Below are 17,145 nucleotides of genomic sequence, written 5' to 3' on the forward strand. Positions count from 1 at the left end.
ATTAATGAAGCAGCCATGATAGACATGGAATGGGATACTAACGACATATATCATGCCTGAGAATCATGTTGAAATGGGCTCGTGAGATGTTCACACTATAAAACTTGCCAACAGCTTTTGCCATACCCATTGTAAAGATGCCATCACAACAATAGCGAGAAGCATTATGTGTTCAGTTTTTGCGGCACTATAATTGTTTCACTCATTGTTGGGCTTAGGTGGCCATCGAGACATGAATGCATTGAGGCGGCAGCTACATATTGTGTTAAAAAGTATGGAGAGAAGGTCGAGAGGATAAAAGGGGGTGTAGTTGAGCTGAGAGGAAAAGGTGGTGGCAGAGGAGGAAGAAAATGTAAAGAGATTGGGAGTTGATGGAAGTCAAGGGGTGGAAGGAAGGTGAGATGCAAGGGGTATATGGGGTTGTGGGGAGGGTCAAACATTCCATCATTTTTATTTATGAATTCGGAAGATTACACCCAATGTGACTGAGGAAAGGATAAGAAACGACGGATGTTCTGTTTCAATTTCGGTCTCAAAGTGTTTGGGGCTAAAGTTTCATATTTAATTTTTGTGGACTCATTTTAAGGTAATTAATCAAAAGTGTGAGTGAAGAATAAACTCAACGCAAGATGCCTCAATCAGTTTTTATCATGAGTGCAAATGTTATTTTGTCAGCTGCATGCACATTAAGATTCGGAGAAGTCTCCATGCCCTGTCGTGCGGACCATCAGGGAAAAGTGACAGCATCCAATTGCAAGTTCACACGAACGAGAGTCTTGATTTCGAAATTCAACGAAGAGCATTTCGTGAAATATCTGGCAAACATCATTTAGCAGAAATGCCAGCAATATTTAATGCTGTGAAGCGAGTTCGAAGTTGATTAAACTATCATCATTCCAGCTACATCTTACCTGGGCACCACCATCCCCGTCCACACCTTTTGGCCCTTGTTCTCCAGCCGGTCCCTGCACAGAGAAACATTGTTTTGGGTTTTGTTTGGAACTAATTATTTTAAACTTTCATAAAGCTTCGTACAGTGATTAAATTAGCCGAGCTGTCATCCATAAAATGAAAGGATAATGCAACAGGTCATGTCACACGGCAGATAATACTTACGGCAGGACCAGGTGCTCCAGCGTGTCCTCGAGGTCCATTATTTCCATCCTCACCCTTTACTCCTCCATCTCCACGCTCACCTTGTTCTCCATTTTGACCGCTGGGGCCCTAAAAAGAGCAAATCATCAGGACGTGAGGAGAGCGGTGGGGAGGGAGGATGGGCCATAAATAATTTATAGATCTTTGGGTTGTGTGGCAATTTCAATAAACCAGTAATATGGAGATAATTTTAGTTATTAATCAATTATATTGTGTGGAAAAAAAATTCAACAAAAAGGTGAAGAATAAACAAAAGAGGCAGACTTTCAGGATGAGAACAAATGCCCAAGTCTGAAGCCAAGTCACTTGAGATGGGTAGATCCAACACTTTTGAGTTAAATGAATCATATTACGTTAATCGTTGTGTCATGATTATATACAGGCATGCTTATGTATGTCATGATTATGTACCAAACAAATGACATTTGTGTATTTTAATAATCTATTTATATCTGCTATAACTCACAAGACCTCCGGTCATTCCAGCAGGTCCGGGAGATCCTACACCTCCTTGCTCACCCTACATGAAGGGATGAAAGAGAAGGAAGGTAAATCGTGCAGAAAGGCTCATTAACAAAACACAACTTCACAAAATGTCTATGAACACGATAATTCTTTGTAATCACAAAATATAACTAAATTTGTAATTCACAAATCTCGTGTTTACAATATAATGTCCTTGAAGTACAAGTCGTTGACCGCACAGCACAATCTTCTGGGATATACAGCCAAAGTGCAATGTCCATTGAAGTAAAATTACACTTGTAAAAGTACGTGGAAATTATTCATTGGATGTAGCAAGATTTGCAACGTTAACTATAAAGAGACATGTGCAGAGAAGGATAGGTGAGGTGAAGGTTACCATAACTCCAGCAGAGCCGTGGGGACCAGCAGGACCACTATGTCCCGTTTCACCCTGGAAAAGACAAATAGAAATGGCACAGATGCCTCTTGGATGCCAAAAGTTCAGATAATGGAACAGAGAAAATACTTCTACATCAACCACAAGTGTGTTAAATGTCTGCCTGACAAAGTGACTCAAACGGTTCCTCATGATGATAAACTTATCTATTCCTGAGACAAGATGATAATTGAACGATTTAATATCCCAAGCAAAGGGAGATAACAAGCCTTCCAGGGAACATTTAAAGCTTTCTTGTCAATACGATCAAATGATAACATTTTAATGTTATGGAAACATTCTTTTGCAAACTACATTTTGTGAACAAGCTTCACTTCCCTGATTTATCATCAACTACCTCCATTTACCATATCCCCATTTATGCATTATCCAAAGTAATCCAAAATATAAACTTCCATTGAAACGTGTTAAAAGAAATAAAAAATCAGCATTACTCATTGTTATCAAACGAGGATTGTTGAGGATACTTACTTTGTGTCCTGGAGCTCCAGAGGGTCCGGGTGGGCCAATGGGACCTGGAGAACCCTGAGAAACAAGGACATTTTTAAACAACTTTTACTCATTGTTTATTTATGCTTTAAGAATTATTACTATTGTTCATCACTTTTAGGTTTTCCTTCCTTCTATCACTGGATTTTTATTTATTTATTTGTATGCAGCCTGTGGCTGCATCATTTTCCCGGGGACACGGCTGTGCTGCTGATGCAATGTCCCCTGTTATCTGTAAGCTGGTACTCATTTTGCTATCCTCAGAAGGATGACAATCAGAGTCAACCCCACCTGGTATTAATTCAACAGCAAAGTGGGATTTGAACTCAGGATCCTGGGATCCCAAGCCCACCACCCTAACCATTAACCATTAACAACAGGCTTTATCATAGGATGATAGCTGGTCATTATCACTTTAACACATTCCTAGTCTTCACCCTCCTGATACTGTCCATGCTCATTAGTTCTCACAATTGCTATACATGTTCTGCCTCAAACCACTAGCGCTATCTATTTTCCAACTCAAAAGTGTTCTTCAATGTTCACTCCTTCAATACTCATGATTTTACATTTCTGGAATCAAGCCTTCTCTCTGGGAACCTTAACACTCATGGTTCATGTATGGACTGCACAATTCTTGCTTCTTCACGAAATCAACCTCAGTCCACGTGTGTTGTACTTTATTTATTGCTTGTCAACTAGGTTATGATCCAAGGAAAAAAAGATAGTGTGAACAATCAAATATCTCTTCTATAAAAGTACAATTTCCCAAAGATGTTTTGGCTTTTACACACTATGAAAGCAGTGCCTTGCTTTGTACTGGTCAAAAAAAACACAACAAAAGAAGTAAAACAAGCACTAAAATTAACATTTTGTCAAAATTAGGTTCATTAGTTTACACGTAATCCTATATAATATGCCTTTGGATGTGAAATTAGAAAAATATTTTAAAAAACAAAACTGCATAATCTCAATGTGTCACAGTGTACCATCAATTTTAAAATTTAAATATATAAGGTGATGAACACAATACTTTTGTAACAATGATTCTTTGTAAAGTTTTACGATTGTGCTGTTCTTCAATCTACCACATAAAACACAATGTGTGTTTGTGTGTTGTTTGTCCTCCTTCAAAAGGATGATTTAAGAAAGGTTTTAAAGGCCAATCTTTTAACACGACTGTGTGTTCACTACGTTCTATTTTTTCTGGATAAAAAAGTCAAAAAAACATTTTCCATTAAAGAGTAATTACGTCTCTTCTTTTGGAAATGTAGACGGTGACTTGCAACCGGGCCTCAATGGCGGTGTACAGAAGCGTTTTTAAAAATAAAAAACAATAAATACAAGGAGCAGGGAGGTGAAATTCACTGCACGCGATGAGCAATGCACGCAGAGTAAACCGAGTGTTCATTTATGTCTGGAGGATGCCTAATTATTAATAAAGAAGATATAAGCACACCTGACAATAGGCTCAGGCTTCAAATTTTGCCACACTCACGCAACTGCACTGTAAAGTAAACTGTTCTGACCTATCATTTTTACGGGCTTTATACTAGTCTAACATATATATATATATATATATATATATATATATATATATATATATATATATATATATATATATATATATATATATATATATATATATATATATATATATATATATATATATATATATATATATATATATATATATATATATAACAGTTTGATCATCAATGACGGCAAGATGAGCTCAGCATTCCTTTTGAGACATTTCAGGCAGTGCATTAATATTATCTTCAAAAAGTAAATAAAAGTCCATAATTCATGTTTAATATCCTCCGTAAAAGTACGGTCAAAACTTGATAATGTTTGTCTCTCTCTACCCCCCCCCCCCCCCCCAGGTTAGGTGTTATTAACGACATCTCAAGGGTATATTTTGCCCTCAAAACAATATTTTACAACAGTTTGCTTTTGATATTAGCATCGTGCTCAAATCAGAATATTACATTGTTTAGCCTGCCATGCTTCAAACAGGAGAAAACAAAGGGTGGGAACTGGATAACATGTGTGTGGATGATGTCCTCCTGAATTTTGACAATGCCATTTTGGTTTAACAAAATGAATAATACGACGATATGAAATACGTTCACTTCTCGGAGCTTTACAAAAATAATTTTGCAACAAGGAAGTCAACTTTTAAGGGGAATCACTTGAACGGAGTGTCAATAGAAAAGTGCTCCCCCGTTAAAAGGACTATCGTGTCGTATTTGTAAGACCACATGAAACTGAGAGCATACGCACCAAATGTACTGCAGCGCACATGCACAAGTCAGATTTCAATGTGGACATTGAGTACTCAAGTGAAATACAGTACACTGCTATTGCACACATGATTAAAGTTTTTGAGTTAAATATACATTTTAAAACTTTATTGCTAAACACCAGCAAGCCAACTACTCAACAGTTTAAATCATAAAAACGTTGAATCAACATTGTAATATTTCAGTGTAAAGAGTTCAAAGTTTAAAAAGCCAATTTTTTTGCTACCTTCGTGTTATCGTTACAAAAATAAGGAATCTTACCCTCTGTCCATCTTTTCCAGTATTTCCTTCATAACCTTGATGTCCAGTGTCACCCTGCAAGATTATTGTTTTTTATTATTCGATGTTTGACAACCTCATTGACGAACAGACATAAATACATACAGTAGGTTTGATCCAAACTCAATGAGCACAGAAACCCACAGATTAATAAATGTAATCAACTGATTTTAAATCCTCAAGAAAGTTCATTGTTTATAAAGATATATTGTTTTAGCTGAACACAATTTAACAGGTAAGAATCTGACCAGGAAGTTCAGATGTCAGCAGACTAAAACTTAATCTTCTTGCCACTCAAGAGCTAGGGGTGGCAATCTAGTATTAGAGGAATGTGTCAGAGGCATTTTTAAAATTAACATTCTTGAGATACAAATGGGTCCATAACAACATCAATGAAATTTGAGAGAATGACATCAAGTTATCAGATTCATTATTTAATGGGTACTTTAGGATTTAAAGACTTGGATGTGCTTGCTTTGCTGTATCTGTTATAATGACAAACCGGTTATGGAGGCCAACCTTACCGGCTCGCCTTTTATGCCAGCCTCCCCAGATGTTCCCCGCTCTCCATGCATGCCTGAAGGTCCAGCAGCACCAAGTGGACCAGTAGGTCCTGGCTCACCAGCTTCTCCCTTGAATCAGGGACATGCAAAAAGTGTGCAGTCAAGATAATTGCAAGTCTTTTTTATTTTTATTTTCGATAAGCGACAGTGATAGCTCATTGAAAACAATGACAATATATGCACACACACACACACACGCACACGCACGCACACACACACACGCACACACACACACACACACACACACACACACACACACACACACACACACACACACACACACACACACACACACACACACACACACACACACACAGCTTTTATCCTTGTGCTGCCCAGTCAGGGTTCGAGTCCTCACTCCACTATAGACTGCTGGATTGGTGCTTCAAAGGCAGGACATTGCCTCACAAAGTACTTTGTCCCTTGGGTGTATGTTAAGCTGGGTGTCCCATTAACCCTCTTTAGTTTCGTTTAAGTTAAATATCCAACATTCGCGAAGAGTAGGTTAGTTATCGCCAGTGCAAATTCCGAATACCTGCTACCTTCAGTCAGATGGTAGGCCTGACCAGCTGGTTCATGAAAGACTTTTGCCAAACATTGTCCCAATCTGACTCCTCATGAAAGTGGGAGTAATTGGAAATTTAAAAAAGCATCTACCTCTCTCTATATATATATAGCTCTCTATATATATATATATTTAGCAATATATATATATATATATATATATATATATATATATATATATATATATATATATATATATATATATATATATATATATATATATATATATATATATATATATATATATATATATATATATATATATATATATATATATACAAGCCTGGTGTTGGCTTAGTGGTTAGGGTGGCGGCTTGGGATCCCAGTGTCCTGAGTTCAAGCCCCGTTGGCTGCTGAATTAACACCAGGGGGTTGACTCAGCCTGTCATCCTTCCGAGGTCGGCGAAATGAGTGCCAGTGTACTGGTCCCGGTGTATGCCCCGGTTAGAATAGGTGTACCATATCCCTGTGTTGTAAGAGGCGACCAGGGTTGGCGTCAGGAAAGGCATCCTGCCATAAAACATTGCCTCACAAAAAGCCAAACCCCTGCACAGCAGGGAAAAATGGCTGTAAAAACGGTCAATATACATACATACATACATACATACATACATACATACATATATAAACAAATATCTGTTTGAAGATGATTTCTTTGTTTTCTACACAGTTCCATACCCCCGGGCCAATTGCCCCAACATTTTCTGGACCACATTCTTTTCACAAAAGAAAAGTCAACATCACAATAAAAACTTTCAATGAGGCCATTTGGCCCAATATTGCTGTGGTGCACTACTGTGTTAATTTCTGCAACAGCCTTTAACACGGATCTTGTTGATGGTTTACGAAAGTGTAAATAATCTGATCTTGATCGGTGACCCAACGATTGTGTATATGCATATATATTAAACAAAAGGAGCAACTCTGACCATAAATGTGCTACGACGTTGACATCATGCGCATACAATATGCCAATGTGCTTGTGTGGCAGACAACACTTGTTGCTGACAGATAATGAAGCATTTGCTGTTATGGGGGCTCGACCTGTGCCTCGTTGCCTCATCAAATTAGGGATTCAACATATGTGTGTATCTACATATAATACTTCAAAACCACTTCATTGCTGAATTTAAGACATACAATGTGACGTTAACATCCACAATACTCTGAAAGATAGTCAGCCCAAAGTGTCCTTTTTAGATGCAAAATCAATTTTAATATTATCTAAATCTCAAGCAAAAACAGCTCAGAGACAGCTGAAATGTCCTCGCTGACATATCCGGTCAGTTCTTGATCTGTTATTGGTTCACGAGTCAGTAAGTGACCACTACATTCGTTATGGCTGTGTGTCTGTCTGTCTGTCTGTCTGTCTGTCTGTCTGTCTGTCTGTCCCGAGCATAGCTCCGTGGGTTTTGATGCGATCTTGATAAAATTAGGGTGCGAGGTTTGCATCATGATCTAGTTGTGTTTTCCAGAGAATGGGCATGCTGCGCCCATTATGGGCGGAGCCACGCCCAAAAAACGTGTTTTTAGGGGGTAGCCGGTTTCAAGTTACATCTTCTCTGAGGGGGTTTGTCGAATCTGGCAGGGGTTTCAGTATTTGGTTAGCCCAATGGCACCTGCATAGCCCCATGGAGCTCGATTTTTCATTTTCGTCCGAAGGTGAAGGTCACAAGTTCACGAACTTAGAAAATGTCAAAAAAATCAATAAATTGTGCAACGAGCTCCTAGGGTTTTCAACTGTTTCGAATGAAAATTGGTATGCAAGTAGTGCTCTTTGAGTACTACAACTTTCATCATTTACGTTTTTCCCGATTCCTGCAAGTTTGCAAGTGGCGTCCCCTCAAAGGTCAAAAAATAAAAAAAGGCGAACCGTGTACATTGCTCGTGAACCATCGCCATCTCCAGACTTGTTATGATTATATTGTTCAGGAATTTCTGCATTGAACCTGAAATTTTTCAATACAGCCAAATTATCAAACTTTTTAGTTTGAGTGTACTTTTAATCTTGCTGTTAAACTGTTATTGTTCATTTCTCAGTTTATGTGAATACAAGTGGGGCATGTTCGTGGACTGCAAGCAGATGGTGGGGCATGTTTGCAGTCTGCAAGCAGATAAATTGATGAAATGAAGAATGAGTGAGCAGTATGAGTTATTCATTTATGTGTCGTCCAAGCTCTGCCCTTCATGGGTTAGGGACTAATGCACTACCAGCACCGTCCAAGCTCCTTGCCTCGACTAGCCAAAGGTGTGAGGCTCCACTGCATGACATTCTTTTACAGATATTTTCATTCCATACCTTTTTGGACAGTTTTGTGTTGATTTTTTTTTCCCTGGAATTATGAGTTTGAGTTATCTCAGTATGGCAAATTTGAGCTTTCTAGCCCACTTGGAAAGTACGGAGAGAGAGAGAGAGAGAGAGAGAGAGAGAGAGAGAGAGAGAGAGAGAGAGAGAGAGACGGAGAGAGAGAGAGAGAGAGAGAGAGAGAGAGAGAGAGAGAGAGAGAGAGAGAGAGATAGAGAGAGAGAGAGAGAGAGAGAGAGAGAGAGAGAGAGAGAGAGAGAGAGAGAGAGAGAGGGAGAGAGAGAGAGAGAGAGAGAGAGAGAGAGAGAGAGAGAGAGAGAGAGAGAGATAGAGAGAGAGAGAGAGAGAGAGAGAGAGAGAGAGAGAGAGAGAGAGAGAGAGAGAGAGAGAGAGAGAGAGAGAGAGAGAGAGAGAGAGAGAGAGAGAGAGAGAGAGAGAGAGAGAGAGAGAGAGAGAGAGAGAGAGAGAGAGAGAGAGAGAGAGAGAGAGAGAGACCGAGAGCGAGAGACGGAGAGCGACGGAGAGACAGAGACGGAGACAGAGAGAGAGACAGAGGAGAGAGACGTTGACGGAGACGGAGACGGAGACGGAGACGGAGACGCAGAGACGCAGAGACACAGAGAGACAGAGAGACAGAGAGAGAGAGACAGAGACAGAGACAGAGACAGAGACAGAGAGACAGAGAGACAGAGAGACAGAGAGACAGAGAGACAGAGAGACAGAGACAGAGACAGAGACAGAGACAGAGACAGAGAGACAGAGAGACAGAGAGACAGAGAGACAGAGAGACAGAGACAGAGACAGAGAGAGAGAGAGAGAGACAGAGAGAGAGAGAGAGAGAGAGAGAGAGAGAGAGAGAGAGAGAGAGAGAGAGAGAGAGAGAGAGAGAGAGAGAGAGAGAGAGAGAGAGAGAGAGAGAGAGAGAGAGAGAGAGACTTTTATTTAAAAAAATGTAAAGGATAAATATTCAATACAACAAAGCAAAGGATTATATACAAGAGTGGAAAAAAAAGAAGAGAAGAAACCAATTCAATTTTCAAGTAATCGATAAAGCATTGATAACAGTTTATACACAAGGAACACCCCCAAAAAAATACATTAGAGAGAGGAGGAGAAGATGATAAGAAGAGAGAAAGCATCACAGGCTCCACACGTACCGCCGGAGACTGAGCAACAGCCCCTTGCGTTTGCACGTGCGTGCCAAGCGAGAGAGAGAGAGAGAGAGAGAGAGAGAGAGAGAGAGAGAGAGAGAGAGAGAGAGAGAGAGAGAGAGAGAGAGAGAGAGAGAGAGAGAGAGAGAGAGAGAGAGAGAGAGAGAGAGATTTATTTCATAATGCAGCAGAGTCAAAATATATTTTGTTTTTAATGAAAAAAGATCAAACTTTACAAAGTTGAACTTTTGTTTACATTGTTACGGCCTGCTTGGCAATGCTAAGATGTAGAGATCATGATTCTAAGTGGAAGACATACGTTAATGGGTGGAGCATATGAACCGAAGTCAGAAACACACGGTGATTGTCACTCTTGTAGTTGTTCCCACTCGCACGTCTTTAAGAGCAGAGCTAATTCGAGTTATAATCATGGTAACTTTGCATCTTTCCTTTGTGAAATGTTGATTGAACTATGATTAGTAACAATAATGGGGCAACTTAGCTAAATATAGCATAACAATTGTGCATTTTGTGAGGAAAGCACCAAATTTGGCACACTAGTAGCCAATCATATTATTAACAGATTTGGATATTGGGCCATCTCAAAATTTTTGATAGCAGTGAAAAATGGCTGCCACAGCCATCAGCGGCTGAATTTGAGATGGCCCAATATCCAAATCTGTTCATAATATCTTAGGCTACTAGTGTGCCAAATTTGGTGCTTTCCTCACAAAATGCACAATTGTTATGCTAAGTTGCCCCACTACAATTGCGTCATCGGGTGCTAGTGCGATAATGATTCTATGATTGAACCGTCTCATCTGGCTTCAACTCCCTCCTGGAAAATAAACTTTGGGATCGGTGTTCCACTGCAGGCAGGCCATTGTATTTGGTCACATGACTCTCCATAAATGGAAGTGAAACTGCAACAGCCAATTTTGTTTGCAGATATTTTCCTTTAAAGACAGTTTTATGATTTTTTTTATCATGACTGAGTTACATCAGTATGGCCAATTTAAAATTTCTAGCCCACCTTGAAAGTACTACACATTTCTATGAGCGAGCGAGTCAGTGATCGTGAGTCAGTCGTGGTTCAAATGAGCTTGATGCATGACATTCACCACTCTTTCCAAACTGCTCCATTTTGAGCCATATCCTTAAAAAAATAATCAAAAACAACTGTATAATCCTGAATTCAAAGCTGGAACCTTTTTGTCATTTTCAATGGTAACAATGGCAATTTTAAGGTATGATTGGAGGAGTTATGAAGTTTAATTATTCTTCTTTCTTTTACGAAGATTTAATCAGCCATTTCCGAGCACAAAGATTCTGGAGCTAATGAACTCCGCCACCGAAGGTGGATGGAGGTTATGTTTTCACCCCTGTCTGTCTGTTTTGAACAAAATATCTCAAAAAGTTGTGCACAGATTTGTACGAAATTTGGTGGAGAGCTTTGGTATGTGACAAGGATGAAATGATTCGATTTTAGTGAAGGTTCGAATCCGGATCTGGATCCAATAATTTTTTTTAAAGTGATTTTCACCATTGAGAGATGGGGCCAAGACGACATTTTGCAGGATTTCTAAAAAACTTGTTTACGGATTCGAATGAAACTTGGTGGGAAGCTTATTAATAAGATTTTGGTGAAGATCCAAATCTGAGAATTAAAAAAAATATTTCTTCACCATTGAGTGATAGGGCTAAAACAATATATATCACGATATCTCAAAAAGTTACCGACAGATTCGGACGAAACTTGGTGGATGAGTTGGTTCGGTTACAAGAACAAGCCGATTAGATTTTAGTTCACATCCAAATCCAGATCCGGCCTATCAGTGGAATACAAAACGTAAACGAATCAGCCTGGCAGGGGTATGCGCTCTACCAAGTGCCCTTCAAGTTGGTACTGTTATTGGAATCTAAAACATTACTGGTATTGACATTAAATGGTGAGAATCATATTGTTTTATTGTATGTGTTATGCAGTTGAAATCACTCCTAAATTTCCATGGACATTGAACAGGCGGTTGCAAAGAACGCAAGACTGTGGGGTGGCTGAGGGCACAGCTGTGCCGCTGATGCAATGCCCTCTGCTGGCTGGGCAGGAACTTGCAATTTGTTCAGTGTGCCGGTGAGAGATGGACATTGTGGGATCTTTAACGTCCGCTGACGAATGCTGGCAAAGGGGACCTCCGTTTAACGTCGATCCAAGGGACACACGTACATTGATGAATTACCCTGCCTGTGAAACACCGGGATGACAGTTTATAGCTGGGTTGAGATTCCAACAGCTGGACAGTGTGACCACGAAGGTTGTAAAACATCATTGCTCTAAGCTTAAGGCTGAAGGCTGGCCTTGAATATTTTTTTTATGGTTTTTATGCCCGCCGCGTGGCGGAAGGGGGATATTGTTTGGTGTGTCGTGCTAAGGCTCGTGGAGGAACTGGAACAAAGAATGGATGACGAAGTAACAGAAGGAAAAAGAACAGTACAAAGAGAGGGTGGGGACATATCAACACCAGGGTTGAGGGACAAAATAGAGGAAGACCTGGAAAAACAAGCAATGTTTGGAAGAATGAAGGTAAGTGGAGGACACAGCGGGGTGAACAAGATGGAGGCAGCCAGGAACTCTCAATTACAAAAGTGGAAGGAAAAACTGGAAACTCGGAAGGACGCAGACTTGGGGAGGGTTCATGGGGTATAAAAGATCATGGTTGTGGATGGGGGATGTTGAGCTGGTGACAAGCTGGTGGTGATCAGTTGTCTTGAAGCACTGGAGGGAAGAATGTGATTCAAGAGATTGAGGAAGTCGGTTCCACAGGTCGGAAAAAAAGTAGAACGAGTGAGTGGAAGTGAACAGTTATTCTGTATTTTAGGAGTTTCACCAGAATAGGGTTACTGGCAGACAGCGGAACCATGTGTGAGACAGAGCATGGAAAGGGCAGTGGGTGCACTATCAGAAAGGAGGAGTTTGAAGATAGAGAGAACACTAACTTCTCCGCGATGTGAAAGCTGTGATAGGCCCAAAGATTCAGTTTAATCGTGGGAGATTTCAACGATGTTAAAAGCCTTAGATTCCATGGCTTCAAAGTGAGGAAAGGTGTGAAGTCGGAGCACCACTCAAGAGGTGAGAGCAGTTTCTTGAGGACATGGGGAGTGTGCATTAATGCAGATGTAATTGTACATCTATTTCCAGGGTTGCTCATGTAAGATGATGAGAAGTGCAACATTAAATGTTGCCCATCCAATTTGCTGATTCATTTCCTTGTCTCAAAAGCCAAGGTAAGCATTTTCATGACTAAGAAACTTCTGGAATGTGAACGCATAATTTATTTGACGGTTTTATAAAGTTGTGAGTCTGCGCTCACGAAGCTCGAAGCAGGGTTAAGCGATTGGTGCCGTACATGGTGGGTTGACAGGAAATTTTCACCATATGTGCAACGACTCATGTAGAATTTTAATGCTAACAAGCAGAGTGCCCGCCCTACAGGAGATCTTGTTCCACGCATGTGACACGTTCTACTGACGCAGTACTGCCTTTATTTGGGCAGTGTATAGGCAACTGACAGCTCTGTTTCGGCAAAAAAAATAACCCATGAAGGTATGTGCATGAAGCAAAAGCATACCTACTGCTTATAATTCAAAACACTGCACTGGAAAACGTGGGGACAGGAATACAGGACTGTAAATGGTGGAAACTTGTAATACCCTCCGTCACCTTGAGGCGGCACGACATGACACACATTTACATCGAGAATTTGCGTCCCTCTTCCCCCCTAAGACTAATGGCGAAGATAAAAAACACCCCTATACATTAATTTTGGTCATGCTAATCCGATGTAGCAAGGCTGGATGGACTCAACCCACAACTGGAGGAGTAGTTGCGCAACAAACAAACAAACACGCAAACACAGGTCCGTGAATTACAGTAAGGATAAGGGAAGAAAGGGGTAAATGATTGTGAATTTAACGTTCCATCTTTATTTGCTTTAAACATTGTTCTTAACAAAAGGGAGCAGGAACAACACAGACATGATAGGCGAAATGGTCTTCTTATGCACCAAAATTCCCTGTGTATATTTGTGTAATGTGGTTAAGAACAGGAAAAACTGGGGAGGGGAGGACAGAGTTGGGGGTGAGGATGCATGGAGTTGGAAGAGGGAAATTGAGATGTTGGGAAGAGGTGGAGGGGGGGGGATTGAGGACTTGGTGTTGGAAGTGGAAGGGGGATTGAGTAATTGGGGTTTGAGGCAGTTGAGGACTTGAAGAAGAAAGGGGGAGGGGATGACAGAGTTGTTGGCTTGGGGGAGGGAGGGCAGAGAGGAACAGAGTTAGGATCAAGGGGGTTGAGGCTTTTTAGGAGGGGGGGGAGTTAACGACATTGGGTTGGGAGGGGGTTTGAGGATTTGAAGAAAGGGGGAGAGAGGCACAGAGTTTGGCTGTGGTTGGAGGGGACAGAGAGAGGACAGAGTTTGGAGGGGGGTTGAGGACATGGGATTGTGTGTGGGTGTGGGAGGGTGTGGGAGGGGTGGGAGTTATGAATCTGAAGTCACATTTTACATTATGTAGAATTTCCATGTGTCCCAGATAGTCCCATTGAGTCTTTTGCATCCATCACATCTTTTAAGTTCTCTTGGTATTTTGGGTTCTCCAGGTATTTTGGGTCCTCATGATCTTTTAGGTCCCTCACTGCGTTTTTGGATCCCCTCCCTGGGTCTTTTAGGTCTTCAGGGTCTTTTGTATCCTCTCGTTGTTTTGGGTCCTCGAGGTCTTTTATGTCCTTGGGTCACTTGGATCCCCTGGGTCTTTTGGGTCCTTGAGGTCTTTTGGGTCCTCTGGGTCTTTTGGGTATTTTAGGTCTTCAGGGTCTTTTGGGTGTTTTGGTTCCTTGGTATCGTTGGGGTATTTTGGGTCATTGGGGTCTTTTGTGTCTTTGTGGTCTTTGGGGTATTTTTGGTATTTTGAGTCTTCTGGGTCTTTGGGGTGTTTTGAGTATTTAAGGGTCTTTCAGGTTTTTGGGGTCTTTTGAGTATTTAAGGGTCTTTCAGGTCTTTTGAGTATTTAAGGGTCTTTCAGGTCTTTGAGGTCTTTTGAGTATTTAAGGGTCTTTGAGGTCTTTTGAGTATTTAAGGGTCTTTCAGGTCTTTTGAATATTTAAGGGTCTTTCAGGTCTTTTGAATATTTAAGGGTCTTTCAGGTCTTTTGAGTATTTAAGGGTCTTTCAGGTCTTTTGAGTATTTAAGGGTCTTTCAGGTCTTTTGAGTATTTAAGGGTCTTTCAGGTTTTTGGGGTCTTTTGAGTATTTAAGGGTCTTTGAGGTCTTTTGAGTATTTCAGGGTGTTCTAGGTCTTTTGGGTCTTCAGGGTCTTTTGGGTCTTCTGGGCACTTTAGGTTAATTATTGCAGGTTACAAGTATGGGTGACGTCAGGTCAGCTGTCCAATAAATGGCTTCAAAAAGATTTTTCTCCGAAACGACTGAACAGATCGAGGGGAAACTATATTGGTATGACCCCCTATCCATGAGGAACAAAAAGTTCCAAACCTATGACATCATAGGTCACATGGTTTGGCAGCCATAATGGATTTACTTGAAAACCTTCAAAAATTATGTTCTCCAGAACTGCTGGACAGATCAAGGGAAAACTTCACACACATTCCCCAAGCCTTGAGGATACTCAGGCTGTTCATGAATAATTGAAAGGTCACATGGTTTGGCAGCCATATTGGATTGAAGGAAAATGGGTTTTTTAATTCTCTCCATTGAACTGCTGCATCAATTGATGTGAAACTTCAAAATTATTATCGAAGAGTGACGGGAAATATATGTTTTAAATTTCAACCTGATCGGACGCATGGTCTGGCAGCCGGAATTACTTAATTGTGTGAATCTGGGTTCTTTTTGAATTTTTTTTGAATAAGGTTCACTTGGCTGCGCCGGGATGGGTTTGAGGGTAGGGGGGTGGCAGTTGAAACCCGAATCTGATCCAGGTTCATCCTGATGACTTCATCTTTGCTTTTTGCTTGTTCAGGTTCCTTCTGATTACTCCAATGCAGGACTCGACCTATTTGGTCCTCCATTTGATCTGAATTAAAAAAGAAAAAATTTATTACAAATTTGCCTCCAGAAGAGTTGGCTCACATCAAGTCGTTCTCAAAACTGCACAGGGCAAGTAGTCTATGAACTATGAATACCATCGAGTTACTTATTTATTGTGTGTGTGTGTGTGTGTGTGTGTGTGTGTGTGTGTGTGTGTGTGTGTGTGTGTGTGTGTGTGTGTGTGTGTACGTGCAATACACACATACACAGCATAAAATGAGGGCATTTGGGATGACACGTAGTTAAGAAAAAAAAAAGTGCATTTAATACAAACAACTGGCATCCAGTCATAAAATGGTAACTGGATCTATCTTGCCAGTCGAGTAATAAATGAATGAGAGCATATCCGGTCTCAGGCGACGTTTCATCCACTTCATAATAGACGTCCTCAGGCCAATATAGCCCAGGCCTCAGCACTTGTTAGCTTTTATTTCCAAGATGTAGATTCATTTCCGATCATGTGCTGGTGTTAGGATTGAGTGCTTTTATTGGGTCAACCTGAAGCAAAAACACCAATCGCATCATCGACGGTCTTCTCTGTTCTCTTCTATATTAATATCAGTAGAGATCAGAAAAAAAAAAATGTGAATCACATTGTTTTAAAAATTCACGTAAAACAACGTTTTTGACGAACCCCCTTCCCCCCACCCCTAAAACACGATTTTGGTTAAAAAAAAAATGTATGTGTTTTTTTGTCTTCACAGATTTGTGAATTGCCAGCAATATAGTTTTTGCTTTTCCGGAAACAAAATGGCTTCATCAACCACCAGGAACAAGTGCATCAAGGAGTTCAATGTCAAGGAGGAGGAGCCGTTCATATTCATGCCCGACGGAAGAAATGTCTTTTGTAAAGTCTGCGAGAAGTTGTTCGGTGTCATCCAGAAGTCGCAATTGGGGCAGAATCAGAAGTTGGCCCTACACATGAGCAACATACAACTGAAAGGGAAGAGGAGTGTTTCTCAGAGCCAACTCGAGGATGTCCTGACACCAAAGCCGAAGAGGTCGAGGACTAAGGCTCTTGGAAAGGAGCTTTTCGAGGCCATGCTCGCGGCTCATGCTCGCGAGGCCAACATCCCATGGATCAAGTTGGAGAACCCGAAGTTGCATGGCTTTCTTGAGACTAACCTCGGCATTTGATTGCCTGACGAAACTACGCTCAGAAAACTTTACTTGCAGGAATGCTACAAGGACACGACAAAAGAAATCCAGACGTCTCCACAAGAATCTTCGATCTGGATTGGTGTCGATGAAACAACTTGATGAATGTGGTCGATATGTCGCCAATGTGCTTTTTTGAAAGCTGGACAACGAGAA

General features: G+C 40.7%; 1 protein-coding gene across 1 annotated transcript in view; it reads right to left on the minus strand.

Annotated features, from left to right (window-relative positions):
- The window catches only part of LOC147029497 (uncharacterized), a 164,297-nt gene that overhangs the window by 34,471 nt on the left and 112,681 nt on the right, over positions 1 to 17,145 (minus strand). Inside the window, exons 33-39 of the mRNA XM_085872555.1 lie at positions 5,676 to 5,783; positions 5,134 to 5,187; positions 2,549 to 2,602; positions 2,018 to 2,071; positions 1,622 to 1,675; positions 1,117 to 1,224; positions 912 to 965 (exon numbers count right to left, since the gene is read on the minus strand). Coding sequence (XP_085728681.1) covers positions 912 to 965; positions 1,117 to 1,224; positions 1,622 to 1,675; positions 2,018 to 2,071; positions 2,549 to 2,602; positions 5,134 to 5,187; positions 5,676 to 5,783 — 486 coding nt within the window. The remainder of the gene's footprint in view (positions 1 to 911; positions 966 to 1,116; positions 1,225 to 1,621; positions 1,676 to 2,017; positions 2,072 to 2,548; positions 2,603 to 5,133; positions 5,188 to 5,675; positions 5,784 to 17,145) is intronic.

Source organism: Eptatretus burgeri, chromosome 3, assembly GCF_056783735.1.
Source record: "Eptatretus burgeri isolate ZD-2024b chromosome 3, Ebu_testis_v1, whole genome shotgun sequence".
NCBI classification, from domain to species: domain Eukaryota; kingdom Metazoa; phylum Chordata; class Myxini; order Myxiniformes; family Myxinidae; genus Eptatretus; species Eptatretus burgeri.